At 53.4% G+C, this 15243-nt stretch overlaps 1 protein-coding gene across 3 annotated transcripts in view; it reads right to left on the bottom strand.

The window, feature by feature from the left end:
* Positions 1–2791: 2791 nt before the first annotated feature.
* Positions 2792–15243, bottom strand: part of DGCR2 (DiGeorge syndrome critical region gene 2) — a 56899-nt gene continuing 44447 nt past the window's right edge. Inside the window, exons 7-11 of one of the 3 annotated variants that reach the window (XR_001514769.1) lie at positions 12610–12813; positions 8695–8847; positions 7418–7654; positions 4210–5880; positions 2792–3953 (exon numbers count right to left, since the gene is read on the bottom strand). Coding sequence is in view for 1 of the 3 variants with exons in the window: in XM_015567300.1 (XP_015422786.1) it covers positions 5624–5880; positions 7418–7654; positions 8695–8847; positions 12610–12813 (851 nt within the window). In the remaining 2 variants the exon portion in view is untranslated. Of the gene's footprint in view, positions 3976–4209; positions 5881–7417; positions 7655–8694; positions 8848–12609; positions 12814–15243 lie in introns of those variants that run through there. The other 2 variants (XR_001514768.1, XM_015567300.1) reach the window with 2 other exon arrangements.

Genomic DNA, 15243 nt, shown 5'->3' with positions numbered 1-15243 from the left:
AAGAACCTCAAGAAGACGCCGGTGCCCACCGGGGCCCCGCCGGGTGGTGGGGATTGAGGGTGGCCGCACGGAGGGGGAGCTAGGCGCAGTGCTGGAGGCCCCACTGGCGGAGGGGTGAATGGACAGATCTGTCCCCTCGGGGACCTGGCTCAGTGCAGCCAGCGATAACTTCTGGAGACCAAGTCCGGGCTGGAGGAGGCCTGGAGCCCCTTATGGCCTCTGAGCTGGGGAATATTTGGTCCTGGGGCATGTCAGCCTCCAGGGAGAGCCGAGGGCTTGCAGCAGGTGGGACCCCTCGGGCTAGGAGGAGGGGGTTGCAGGGTTTTTTTTTTCCCTTTTCTTTAAGGGTTTGGGAAAAGGCCGGGCCTCCATGCACTGGGACATGGAGTGTGACCACACACCCAGCAGCAGACACCGGGGACACGTGGGCTGCTGGAACAGTGTCTCCTGGACACAGTGCCACTCAGATCAGTGTCACCTAGATATACAGCCACATTCCACAGGCACCCACTGCACAGCGGCCAGACGGCCAGCTTCACTCTACTGACCACCAAACCGGCCTCCCACAGGACAGCGCGGCTCTCAGAGGCAGCTGGTCAGCAGCCACACGGCAGTCTCAGCTTTGCTTTGGACAGCGACACCTAGGACCCTTACCCCTTCATTAGCCTCCCACAGGCAGTCACCTGGACACCCATGTCTCTTCAGAAAGTGTCATGTACACGCAGACTCCACAGGCTAAGCTCCCAGTGTCGTCTGGGTGCAGCCGTCCCTGTCACCAGGACCCACCCACCCAGGGCAGCCTTGCAGAACATGGAACCAGCGCTTCTCCCCTCCTGGCCTCCAGGGAACGTTACCTGGAGTCTTCCTTTAATCGCTCACAGTGGCCTGGGGTCAATGCCTGCTCATTTTTGAAATAAAATGCGTAATCTTAGGCTTTAGCAGGTGTTGGTGTTTTAATCTATTTTCTTCATTCATTCCTTACCTGAAGACATGTTTTTATTGATGTTTAGAGAAAGGAGGAGAGGGAGAGAGAAATATCAATCTGGTTGCTTTCTGTATGTGCCCCAACTGGGGATAGAACCCACAACCTAGGTATGTGCCCTGGCAGGGAATTGAACCCACAACCTTTTGGTGCACAGGATGATGCTCCAATCAGCCAAGCCACCTGGCCAGGGCAGCTGGTATGTTTGGAACCTGCTAACGTTTCTCCATTCATCTCACCAGGGATTCAGACAGTGTGTAGGTTGGGAGTGGGGGTGCTTCTCTGGGAGACCTGGGGGTTCTGGATGGGGCTCTGAAACTGGCTGTGGTGGGGTTGTGGAGGGTCACTTAGGGGTCTCTTGTCTGAATAGCATGAAGGGACAGTTAGCCCACATGTGAGCCGGTGGTGGAAGTCCCCACTGTAGGTATGTGGCCATGTGCCACATCTTTTGCCTTCTTTCCCTGTGGGGCAGTCTGCCTGCAGGTGAATATGTGGGGATGTGTGGCTTAGGTCAGGGGGTGCGGATTGGGGATTCAGAGTTCTGGTACTCACCCTCTGAGTTCGCACACACCACCTGCAACACTGTGAGGAAGGTGGGCGTGAAGGCAGGGGCCGTGGTGCGGCTGCTGTAGCGCCCTGGCAGGAATGGTAGGGTGGAGGCTGGTGCAGCCGTGTATGTATTGGCCAGGTGGGCATGGCTATATTCTGTAGGCTTTTGATGTGGGTCAGAGGGGCAGTGCCTGGGCGGGGCCAACAGAAGGGAAGAGGGAGTCTGGGCTCACCAGGCTCTGATACTAGGGATGCATGCCAGGAACAACTGCCATTTCCTGAAGCTAAAAGCTTTGTGCAACTCTCCCTTGCCCCCCATTAACCCTCCTAGGAGTGAGAGCGATAAAGATGCCCATTTACAGGGACCAGGAGTGACAAGGCAAGGCCACCAAGATGGAAATCCAAGGGAGAAGGCACCTGGATCCTAGTGGCCTTGACTTGAGGGGCTGGAATGGGGGGGCATAGGAGGGTCTCCTACACTGGAGCAGCCTAGGATACCCCAAGACCAGATGTCCTCTGACCAGCTCCCCCACTGACCCATGTGTGATGGAGCTCGGCTTTACCTCCTTCGGAGGACCACCCCCAAAACAGGTCTCCAGGAAGCCACAGCTGGCACCCTTTGACCAGCCCAAGTCAGTGAGTGGACTGGGCTTCCTCAGCGGTTGTGGACAGGACCTCAGGCTGGGGCCCGAGCCACAGGTCACTCTCCTGGAAAGGGAGGCTCTGATTTCTCCTTTCAGGGTGGCCAGGAGAAAAGGCAACACTTTCTGGAAAGAGCTCGTTGTGCTCACAGGTGTGACCCCGACTGTGTGTGTGTGTGTGAGGTGGGGGATAGGTCTGCACCCTGCGCCTCTTTCCAATCCCCAGAGGGCTGGGCTCTTCTCTCTTTGGGGTACCCAGCGGAGCTGTCCTCGGCGCTGACAGCACCCAGGGTGCCCAGGACAGCCTGCCATCCCACTGATGTGTTCAGGAACGAGGGGCCACCTTGAAGCTCCTATCCCCTCCAAGGGACTCACTGGTCTGGCCAGGAAGCTGGGTTAGGAAGATGAGCATGAAGACCTGCCAAAGGTTGAGTGCCCTGGGTGCCCTCTTGTCCCACGTCACGTACTACTAAGTTATTGAAAGGACCACTGAGGAAAGAAGGGACAGAGGGGTCTCAGAGCCCCAAGCCTGCCCCTTCCCCATCTCCGCACCTGTGCCTTGGCTCCATCTTGGCCAGAGCCTCTCACTCCCAACGTGAGTCACACCGAGGACTGACTATGCCTCTTCCAGAACACAAATTTATTTGGCATTTGGATGAAATGGTTCTCACAGCATCTTAAGGATTAGTGCCAACCTAACCAAAAATAAACCCAAACTAAAAACCCTTAGTGAAAGGAAAACATAAAAAACAGGCATTGAGACAATGTACAGATTCACTCCCACCTCCATAGACAGGTCAGGTTCTTGGGGAGGAGGCCCTCCCGAGACCTTAGCCTGTCCCTCTGGAGGCCCAATGTGCATCAGGTGGGGAGTCCTCTCACAGGAACACAAGAGTCTCAGCCAGGGTTGGACCTGGAGCACAATCAGATCTTACAAAGGGTGGTGAATGGACAGGAGGCCAAGGTCAGCCAGACAGACCACAGCTTTCCCCGATGCCCTCACAACCACCTTTAAGCAGAGCTCAGCTCTGGGAGACTCAGTGGGCAGCGGGCAGCCTTCTGCCCAGCCCAAGAATGCCAGTAGGCTGAACACTCTGGGCCCACCCTCTGCAGCCCCATGATCTGATTCAAGGCCCTCTCCTTAGTACCTCCTGCATGCCAGTCCCCAGCAATCTTTCAGTCCGCAAGTTCCCCAGTCCCACACATCTAGTGCTAGCCACTGCCCTGTACACACAGCTGAAGCCTGGGCCAGGGACACTGGAATAAGGGGACCTGGTGCTGTGGGGGCCAGACCCTACAGGATTCCATTGGGGTGGTCATTTCAAAGTAGGCCCACTAAGGACCCTAACCCACAAGGCTGTGACTGCTGCTCTGGAAATTGGCAGCCCTGTGTCCAGCACACGTTGGAGGCACCACCCACTTCCTGTTTTGTTTTCAGGAGCCAGCATGGGCACATGTGCCCAGGATGCCCTTCTCCAAGTAGCAGCCCTCTGGCAAGGGGAGCACACACTCTGGCTTCTGCGGGCCGAGCCCAAGGACAGGCAGTTCAGTGACAAAACTCATATCTCTGGTCAGCCTTGTGGGACTACTCAAGAACAAAACTGGTTTCCAACCAAAGTATGAAAATGTGCCTAGAACTGGGCTGAGCCTGTGAGGTCTGTCGTCAGACCACCATGGAAGCTCCCACTGAAAGCCAGCTCTCCTAGCTGCAGGCTGGTACAGAAAGGCTTAGAGGAGGACCAGGAGCTGGGCGGCTGAGTTAGGAAGATGAGCATGAGAACCTGCCTCAGAAGAGGCACAGACCTGGCCATGCCTCAGTGCCACCCAAGAGGCCATGTTGGCCCAGGAAATTGAAGATGGAGTTCCTGTGTACCATCACCACCTGCAAACACTTGGACATATACGTACACATACACACTCATACATACACACACACACACACACACACACACGCAAAAAAGATCTAGACATTCAATGTAGAAAAGATATGGATGTGCTAAAACGCACAGAACGAGTTAGGAAGATGAGCATGAGAACCTGCCTCAGAAGAGGCACAGACCTGGCCATGCCTCAGTGCCACCCAAGAGGCCATGTTGGCCCAGGAAATTGAAGATGGAGTTCCTGTGTACCATCACCACCTGCAAACACTTGGACATATACGTACACATACACACTCATACATACACACACACACACACACACACACACGCAAAAAAGATCTAGACATTCAACGTAGAAAAGATATGGATGTGCTAAAAAATCGCACAGAACCCGCTTAATCTCCAAACCTCAGAAATGCTAAAAGCCTGGTGTCAGGAGACAAGACCACTGCTCAGGAGTAGGCAACAGGGTCCCTCAGTCAAAAGGCCCCTGAGCAGGGCACCCAGCACCCTGTGCTAAGGACAGGAAGGTGGCAAGCAGCCACCAGGCACTCAGCTCTAGTGGTGGTGGTGATGTGCAAGAAGTGGACTGACTTTCAGGAAGTGGACACAGCCCAGGATGTTAATTTCAGCCACCCCTCCCCCCAAATAAACCTTTATGGCACAAGAGGGGGGTGGGGCAGGCCAGGTCCAGGGGCAAATTCAATAGGAGGGGGCTCCAAAGGGTAACAGGAGCTGGCTTAGCCCTCAAGCCCAGTGAAGGGTCCAGGGCCAGGACACTCATGCATGGCTAAGGGCCTCAGCCCAGCTCCAGAGCTGCCTCCTGGGGGGCCATGCACGGTAATGTTAGGGAGAAATCCAACAGACTAGGGATAGGGATTTCTGGCACAGAACTGGGCTTTGCAGAGCCCCGCTGGAAAGACAGAGTGGAGTTCAACCTCCTTCCAAGCTCCCCTTCTTAGGGTTTGGGCACCAGAGCTAAGACAGGGTCACCCTCGATGTTCAAGCTAGACCTGTGAGGGGCCATCCTCAGAGCAGCCATTGGAGCAACTCTCAAGGCTGTCTGCCCGGAAGCAGACTCACTGCCCAGACAATCCTGACAGTCCACAAACACTGGTGCTTCCTGGGCAGCGGCCAGCGAGGCACACTGTGGCAGCTCTGGGGCTTGGTGGCTGGGCAGCATGCTCCTCTGAACAACGTGTTGCCACGAGCAAGCCCACCAGTCTGGTGTGGTTTGGCCTCTACCTGGGCCCGCAGTACCTTCTTTGTTCCCTACTTCTGAAACGTGTGGCATGAACAAACTGCCATTCTTCTGTCATTTGAAAAGAAAAAGACAGTGACCCAAAGCTATGCATGTGTTTGAAGCCCTCAAGGAGACTGGATGCAGGTGCTCGCTCCCTTGGGAGGCTGGCGCAGTCTCTACAAGCACGGGCACACCTGCAGGGGAGTGTGTGCAGCAGTGCAGCCGAGTCCAGGCTCACATAGGGCTCTTCAAGTCTCCACGGGAATCAGAGTTTCCTTGACAGCAAACAGGTGCTCCAGGCCCCTTGGGGCCATGGGCTGGGCATCCGCTACACCACGGTATTGAGGGAACTGCGGCTGTGGCGGCCAACTCCTGGCAGTGCCTCTGTGGCTGGGGGCGTCCCACTCTGGGCAGGGTCGGGGGGTACGAGCAGAATGCTGCTGCTGTCAGCTGAGTCTTCCAGGTCTGCCAGGGTGACCCCTGCAGAGGGCAGAGGCTGCTCCAGGCACCGGGGTGACGCACCTTCACTGTCACCATCCCCTGGGGCTGGCGGGCTGGCCTCCGCTGGCTCGAAAGCATCGTCATCTACAGGAGGAGACAGAGGGGTGTCAGCAGGGTGGTGGATGGGCCTGGCACGAGGCAAGAGGGAAGGGAGACAGAACTGGGGGACACTTCTCTTGCCTGAATGTTCCCACTGAAGCTGTGGCTCTGCTGTGCTCACCCCTCAGCCCTACCACAGTCACAGCTGTCATGGTGCAAGGTGCAGGCGGACAGTTATGAGCAAGCCCCAGTGTGTGACTGGTACACACTTTGACAGAGTTAGGAGAATAAAGCTAGGGGACGAGGAAACCCTTTCAGATTCAGTGGAGGTTGAACCAGGACCCACGTGACATTAGGGCATTACTGGGCTTAGGTGGGCAGGTGGAACAGTGCTCACAGCCCCGACCAGAAGCTGCAGCTGGAATATGGGAACAAGAGCACGAGAGCATGAGATGGGGCCCGGGCAGGCAGCCCCGTAAACTGTGCAGGGGCCTGCAGACAGCTCTGGTCTGACAGCCGCTCTACAGCAGCCCATTCTTTTTGGCGTGCCTGCTCCTTATCACCACAGGCTCTGTCTTTCGGCTCAGGCATGGCACGGGGCCCAGTCTGTGTCCCTCTCCTGGCCAACTCCCCATGGGCCCAGCAGTCCTGCTGCCCTGCCCTGGGACCATTTGCTCCCCTGCAGCCTGGTCCATGGAGGCGCTGGGTCCCCAGCAGCATCCCCGGTAGGAAGCTTGCTCTACCCTGGTCCCCTGACAGCAGATGGCGACAACCCGTCCCGACGGCTGGGGTTAAATCCAAGCTTCTCCTGCCCACACAGACTGGGAGAGGTACTAGCCGACCAAATGAACCAACAGCACACAGATCACAGCAGTGCTGGCCTCACGCCATCCTGCTGTGCTGTGTGGATATGCAAAGAGCCAGCAGCCCTGGGGTGGGCCACTGCTTGCAATGTATGGTGGGGGTATGTGTGTGCTACAGGGTAACACACAGGGAAGAGTGGGACATCTGCACTACACACCAGGGACAGGGGCAGGGGCAGGCCAGGCAATGGGCAAGGCTCCTGCAATCCCTTCTTTGTTGCTCAACCCTGGGAGGAACACACTCAGGTAACTGGCCCAACATCACCAAGCCAATGCTTGCTTCCCGCGCCACAAAGCTGCCTCAGAACATGAGAGAATGCCACGGTGGTGTCTCTTCGCTCACCACATGTGCATGTCTTTACAGCCCAGCCGTTGGCTCTGTGCCAGTCCTATCCCCATGACTGCCAATGCCCGGTCCCCAGCTCTCCACAGAGCTAGGACTGGGTGTCCGAGGGCTGCTTGCTAATGTGTGCTCCCAGGTGGAGGTAAGAGGCAGGGTGACCAGTGACCACTGTCAGCAGTCATCTGCACCTGCACCCCTGGGAAGAGCCTGACAATCCACAAGTGGCAGTTCCACTTTAAAGGGAAAACCAGAGACAGCAACAGAAGGCTGGGAGGAAGCAGAGTCACAGCCCTGTGCGCTGGGGAGGACCCGAGACTCTGGCCCTGCAGGCCAAGTAGTTGGTGACAGGCTGCTCCCTCCCGCTGTGGGGAAGCACCTGCAGGGTCGTAGAACACGCTGTCAGGGTTGATGGAGGCCTCATAGGGTGGCGGTGGGTCATCAGGCTGGTCAATGTCTGGGTACTTGTACGCGGTGTAGGGGGGCGGAGGATCATGGAAGTGGAAAGTCCCTCCTTCTCCATCATCAGAAAGGTGTAGCGGCGTGAGGCCTGTGCCGAACCCGTCTGGGCCATAATCAAAGCCGGGGATCCTCCGGCCAAGGTTGAAGTGATGCACTGGGCAATGGAAGTGAGAAACAAGCAACAGGGTCATGTCACTGGAAGATGCACCACTCAGCTCCTGAGCCCTGCCTCCCCCAGGCCCAGGCCCTGCCCCTGCCCAGGCCAGACATTCCGACTGTCACACTTTTGTGCCTAACTGCCCACCAGTCCTGACACTCGCCCAGTGCCTCCTTCCCCGGTCGGTACATCCCCGCTTGTCATTCACATGCAAGAGGTTTGCCTGCTGTGCTCCAGCCCTCACCACACCCCTCCAGCTCTAAAATGTTTCTGGGTGTCTAGCCTATGATTGCCTTGAAGTTTTGCCCACCCTGCAACTCAGTGAGAACTGAGGCAGGTGGAAAACTTGGTTGGTCCACACTTCAGACCTGACCTGGGCTCCCCAGGGACACCAAGACCCCTAATGGAAGCTAGTGAGGGCCTTCAGCATTCTTGCCACCTTGATTCTGAATCCTCTCCTGCCTGCCTGCACCTGTCTTGTCCTGCCCCACCCAGGACTGGGGAGCCCTGGCTTGTTCGCTGACACAAGGGATGATTTCAGCTCTACTGGGGTCACAGGCCACTGCAGGCAAATTGGACTGAGGGTGAGCCGCACTCTCGAAGTTGCCTTATGTCCATGGGCACTTGCTGATTCCTTCTCCTAGCAGGAGGCCCGCACTCATGGTCTAGGCCAGACTGCTTCAGAGAGCAAGGGCAGGGAAGCGCAGAGTCAGCGGGCACTGGAGGTACGCCCTTCTTCCATGTGCCTATGGACTCTGATTTCGGGTCCTGCAAAGAGCTCCTCTAATGCCCCAGGTGTGCACTAAGCCCAGGAGCGAGTGGGTGGGTGGGTGGCCTCTAGGGGTATACCATTTTTAACCTTTTGTATGTATTTTTACTGTACTTTTCCTATTTAGAATATGTTTAAACACACCCTCCATCATGTCCTCTACTTCCTCCCTGCACCTTCCTGCTTCCTGTGTCCCCATTCTCCCTGGGGACACAGCCAAGGGCAGGCCTGCACTGTAGTCATCATAGGCAGGGGCTGGGGCACTCACGGTTTGCTCCAATCAGGGACTCAATGCGCTCCCGGCGCCTCTGGCGTAGCCGGTGGACCATGAAAAGCAGCAGGGACAGGATGAGAAAGGAGGAGATACAGCTAACAATGAGACGCATCCCACTGGCCATGGAGTCGAACAGGCTATTCCCATCTGTTAGAGGAGAAGGGAAAAACCCCGCTGCTCTCAGAAAAGGAGGTCCTGATCCCAGATGCTCAGTGCTATGAGAAGGCCATGGCCCTCCACCACACAACTATGTGGACAAGGCAACTTACTTCCCGATTCAATCTTATGATGACAGAAACAAGAAAGCTGAAAATCAAGAATCTATATACATACTAGAAAAGGCTAATATGCTAAGTGTCCGACCATCCAACCCGTTGCTATGACACACAATGACCACCAGGGGGCAGACACTCAACGCAGGAGCTGCCAAGCTGCAGTGATTTGGCAGCGGCGGTTCTTGGGTGACGCACCCCGAAACCAGAAAGGAGGGAACCAGATTCCTCGCGGGGCCGTGTGATTCCACCTTCGGCCATGGGTTATGTTGTTGCTGAGGCACTGTTGGCCCCGAATCTGGTTTACTGCACACTTGTGTTTGCGTTCCACACCCTGTACGACAGCAACTTTGCAGAGTGCCCTCTCGCACTCTGGAACCCCTTGGGGGATGTCGGAGAGCCGGTTGCAGCCCAATCCCCACAGGCCAGGCCGAGGGAGCCCCCCTGCCAGAGGGACCACACTTACTCCGCAGAGGCTGGGGAGGGACCGCGGGAGGTTGGCTCCAGGGCGTGTCCAGCCTGTATTACCCAGTCCCACCCCACCAGCCACCTTCTAATGAATATCATTTCCATGTGCATGAATCCGTGCACTGGGTCACTAGTACTATAGTAACACCACAGGAGAGAAGCAGCTCATGGCCAAGAAGTTTTTTAATATGAGATGGGCGATGCAACCCCCCACCCCCTCGCTTGCATCAGGTGCCACAGAGCCCATCTCCCTGGTCAGGAGAGGGGGCTTGTGCCTCCCTCAGTCTTCCCCAGAGGCCCGCGTGCCCACTCATCTGTACTTCTGGGTGTGAGCTCCTGGAAGCCACACAGGAGCTTGATAGGAGGTGCCAAACAGAGCAGGACTGCAGGCAAATTGGACTGAGGGTGAGCCGCACTCTCTAAGTTGCCCTATGTCCACGGGCATTTGCTGATTCCTTCTCCTAGCAGGAGGCCCGCACTCATGGTCTAAGCCAGACTGCTTCAGAGAGCAAGGGCAGGAAACTGCAGCATCCAGCACCTCCCTGATTTCTCACAACCCTACAGAGGAGAAATGTCCCTATACAGAGGGAACTGAGGCTCAGTGGGGCAATGTGCCTGGCCCCAGTTCAGACCTGGGCTCCAGCCCCATCAGGGTGCTCCCAGAGTTCTTTGCTCCTCCTCTATACCTAGTAGTGCTTGACGTGGAGGCCGGTGATCAGGGAGGAGTGAGGATGTGGCCTCTAGTGGGCCCTCAGAGTCCCTGTTTACAGTCCCTCCCCTTCTCTTGTCCATCAGTAGCTGTTCTAATTCTTAACCTCCCCATACCCTACTTCTACTAACCCTCGCTGTTGGTGGGGAACCCTGGATATATCGAAGTGTGTTCAGCAGTGCCAAAGGCTCGATTTTGGCACTCATGATCTAGAGCAGCAGTCGCCAATCTTTCGGACCTCATGGACCACCAGTGGTCGGTGGACCACCAGTTGGCACCTGTTGCTCCAAAGGTTTCCTTAAAGCAGCGGTTGCCAATCTTTCAGACCTCATGGACCACCAGTTGGCGAGCACTGATCTAGAGGACAGGGAGGAGAGACACACTGGAAGCAAGTCCTCACACAGGGATAAACCTGAGATGAGCGGCTGATCTGCTCACCCTGCTCATCTCTACCCTGGGCCATAGTCCCTGCTTAAGCGAGGCCATAGTCCCTGCCAGCTCCACGATGGAGGACCTGGTGTTCCAGAACAGTTTCAGCAGAGCTGGAGTCTGGACTGTACCCAAAATCTTCAGGCAGAGGCAGTGGGGTCTCAGGGCCCAGGCAGCATCTCCGTGGAGGGCGCTGGACTCACCCTCCATCCTAGCATTCTTTTTTAAAAATTTGTTTTTACTGACTTCCGAGAGAGAGGGAAGGAGAGTGAGTGTGAGACAGAAACATCGATAAGAGAGAAACATCGTCTGGCTGTCTCCTGTACCTCCCTTATTGGGGATCGAGTCAGCAACCCAGGTATGTGCCCTGAATGGGAACTGAACCAGCAACTCCTGGGTGCATGGTACGACACTCAATCAACTAAGCCACACTGACCAGGCCAGCCTAGCATTATTATTATTATTATTATTATTATTATTGTATGTATTTATTTTATTTAAAAATACATTTTTTAATTGTTTTTAGAGAGGAAGGGAGAGATAGAGAAAGAAACATCAGTGATGAGAGAATCACTGATCAGCTGCCTCCTACACATCCCCTACTGGGGATCAAGCCCGCAACTGGGCATGTACCTGACATCCTATACAACCCTGAACAGAGTAGTGAGAGCAGACACACTTGCCTTGTTAAATGGGACACTTTGCAAGCATCTCCAGTTTTGGTGGCAGTGCCTCTATCCTTGGGGAAGTGTGGACACTTCCCAGGAGAAGGGACTTGACCTGGAAGGCTGTCAGGAACCTGCAGAAGCAAGGCGGAGGCCAGGGGCAGGGAAAGGCCCTGGCTGTGCTGTTCTGGCTACACAGGAGTGGCCTGCACTAGCTCTGGGACTGCCCAGATGTCCTGAGGGCCCTGGTCTCCTGAGAAGTCTTCAGGGCTGGGCGGGCTTCACAAGCCACTCAGCCCACAGACTGGTCATTCTTGTATACCTACATCTAGTCATACATGGTGTCTGCACTCTCCACAGCCAACTGTGCACCTTTGATGGGATACGGGCCACAGCAGCCCCTTTTGCTGAGCCTTAAGTAGCTTCTGACACCGATCTGCCCTCTTGCCAGCAGCCTTCCTGACTACGCTCTGGAACACTTGCTGTTGTGGCTCTCATGTGCCAGCTCCAGTTTCCATTAGCACTAGGCAAACCAGCCTTTCATCCATGGGGCCCTAGGGGTGGAGAGAGCTACCACGCCCACCAAGCCGCTTTTCTGCAGGGCCTCTGAGTCCAGGGCCTTTCACAAGTCTCTACCCACATCACTCTCGTACTGTGGCAGCCAAGACAGAAAACAAATTTATGCTTTTTGTTTACATTTCTCCTGAGATTGTGAATTCATACAGAGATGTCAACTGCACTGGTGTGGTGAACCATCCAGTATATTATATGAACTTTAATGTATGTCTTCATGGTCTTACAGAGCAGGAGCCCCACCTGCTGGTCTTTTTTTAAAGTGGAAGAAATATCACCCAGAGATCACATGGTTGCATAGTGTCCACCTGCAAAGCGCCACCTAGTGAGGAGTTTTATATTTAATCTTTTTCTTAAAGATTCTAACAGCAAAAATTGATTACTGTTAAGTAATGAAAACTGTCACTGCCCACCACATCACCTCAGTCAGAGAACAGGAAGAGCTCAAATTGGGATATAATTGGAAGTCTTGCTCTTAGTCTTAAAAGGAGAGGGGAAAGATAGTTCTGAAGTCATCAATTACAGTTGCTTTGTGAACATACAGCCACACTCAAGTTCAAGTTCTTCAGTGAATACTTGTAACCCAAGAGCTAAAATGAGCCAACCTGAGAGACAGCAGTTAGAGGAGGCCAGGTTGTGTGAGACAGCTCTGTGGGCAAATGCTGCCATTGCTGCTATGCCATGTGTTGTGGACTCTCACCTCTCACAAGCCCCTGCCACTGAGGAAGCAATGGGCCATGTAGCCTCTGGCCTCGAATGGGGAAGCTGACTTGTGACCCAGCATCAGTCTCACCTGGGTCCAGACACATGAACTTGCAGCACTCCTTGGGGTCCTTGCGGTACTGCTGACAGCCCTGGGGCCGTTCGCAGAGGGCAGCCACACACATCTCTGGCTCCCCTCCATGGCAGGTGCAGCTCAGGCACGGGTCATCTCCTTTGGGGGTGAAGTAGAGCCCTTCATCCACCACATTGTCCTTGATGTCAACACATGTCTGACCTGCAACAGACACACACAAACACAAATGTATGTTACCAGCAGAAGCAGCTCCGAGTCTCCCCATAAACAACAGAGGAGTTGGCAAGATCAACCTGAGAACCACCTCCTGTGAGTGCTGTTCAAGAGAGGTCACTACAGTCCTGACTGGTTTGGCTCAGTGGATAGAGCGTCGGCCTGCAGACTGAAGGGTCCCAGGTTCGATTCTGGTCAAGGGCATGTACCTTGGTTGTGGGCACATCCCCAGTAAGGGGGTGTGCAGGAGGCAGCCGATCGATGTTTCTCTCAATGTTTCTAACTCTCTATCCCTCTCCCTTCCTCTCTGTAAAAAATCAATAAAATATATTAAAAAATAAAAAAAAGAGGTCACTACAGGACTCTGTTAGGACAAAGCACACCTGGCTAGGGCACACCTAGCTGCAAACCTAGACAGCTAGAACAGAGGAGGAGAGTGCCAGATTCCAGGGGAAAGCCCATGGAAGTGTCTGCTTTTACGATACCTAAGCCCTAACTGGTTTGGCTCAGTGGATAGAGCGTCACCCTGCGGACTGAAGGGTCCAAGGTTCAATTCTGGTCAAGGGCACATGCCAGGTTGCAGGCTCAATCCCCAGCAGGGGGTGTGCAGAAGGCAGCCAATCAATGACTCTCTTTCATCATTGATGTTTCTATCTTTCCCTCTCATGAAATCAATAATAAAAGATGCCTAAACAGTTTAGTTTTCCTCAATTCTAAGATGCGTCTGCTGCATGTATTAACCATTTTAAAATCAGAATGTGTTTTGAATGAGTCTCCCAAGAAGCTGCTGCTACTGCTTGGGAAGACAGTCCATTCAGTCCACTACTGAGGCACACACAGTAAACTCGGTGCAGAGATAACCTGGGATGAGAAGAAGAAGAATGCCCATGGTTAGAGTAAGGAGGAAGCTGAGAACTCAGAGCCTTAAGCTGGCAGATATTACGGATGCTTGGGAAAGGAACTAGGGATGAAGCGGAGGTGGTGTCCAAAGGGATGCATGCTCACTGAAAGACAAAGGGACATGAAAAAGAAGTTAGCATCTGTCTCTAAACAGGGTAGCAATGTCTACAAAAACTTCAGAAATTCAACCACCATTGGTCGATGCCTCACTTAAGACTGGAGTCAAATCTACAACTCAAGTGCTCAAGAACTGCCAGGGCAAGAAACTCAGTTAAAATTGTTTTCTACTTGAACAGAAAAGAAAAGAATGAGGAGAAATGAGAGCGCACTGACAGCAAAATGGGACACATCAAATGAATCACTATACACAAAACAGAAGGACCAACAGGAGAAGGGAGGAGAAGGAGAAGGAAAAAATATCTGAAGAGACAATGGCTGAAGAGTTCTTAAATTCATTGAAAATCTAAATCCTGTACATCTGAGAAGAGCAACAAACTTCAATAGGATCATTGCAAAGAGCTAATAGAGCAAAACAAACCCAAATCAAGACCACAAAATAAATTCTAACAAAGAAAAAAAACACATAATGTTATCTGACCACAGTATGATTAAGCCACAACATTAGAGACTACTAGTGTATAATCTGTGATTAACCTATGACAGCATGGCTTCCTAGAAGGGGGTAAACATAATGACTTGGTAGGGGCATCAGGAGGCTCCTTCTGGAGTGCCGACAACACTCCACATCCTGATCTGGAAAGTGATCTGGAAATGGTTCCGTATGTGTACATAAAACTTGCACTTAATATTTATGCACTTTGTTTGTATATCTGCATGTATAGAAAAAAACTGAGCCTCTTATCAGAGGAACTAAAAATTAAGAATCTAACTCTAGAACTCAGAAAAAGAAAATAATAAACCAAATGATAGTAATAGGATGAAAATTTGCAGCAGAAATGAATGGCACAGAAAACAGACGCAAAGCACCGAGAATCAATGACCACCCAAAGCTGGTTCTTTATCCTGTAGATGAATCAAAGAGGCAAGCAAGACTGAGTAATACGGCCCTAACCGGTTTGGCTCAGTGAATAGAGCATCAGCCTGTGGACTCAAGTGTCCCAGGTTCGATTCCGGTCAGGAGAATATACCTTTGTTGCGGGCATATCCCCAGTAGGGGGTGTGCAGGAGGCAGCTGATTGATGTTCTCTCGCATTGATGTTTCTAACTCTCTATCCTTCTCCTTTCCTCTCTGTAAAAATTCAATAAAATACGTTTAAAAAAAAAAAAGACTGAGCAATACGGAAGGAAGTATAAATAATAAGTCAAAAGGAGGTCATAATGACAGGCATATAAATGACTCAAAAAGGCAAAGAGGCCGAAACCGGTTTGGCTCAGTGGATAGAGCGTCGGCCTGCGGACTGAGGGGTCCCAGGTTCGATTCCGGTCAAGGGCATGTACCTGGGTTGCAGACACATCCCCAGTAGGAGATGTGCAGGAGGCAGCTGATCGATGTTTCTC

This window comes from Myotis davidii, unplaced genomic scaffold, assembly GCF_000327345.1.
Source record: "Myotis davidii unplaced genomic scaffold, ASM32734v1 scaffold223, whole genome shotgun sequence".
In the NCBI taxonomy this organism is placed as follows: Eukaryota; Metazoa; Chordata; class Mammalia; order Chiroptera; family Vespertilionidae; genus Myotis; species Myotis davidii.
This window is presented reverse-complemented; position numbering and strand designations above follow the sequence as displayed.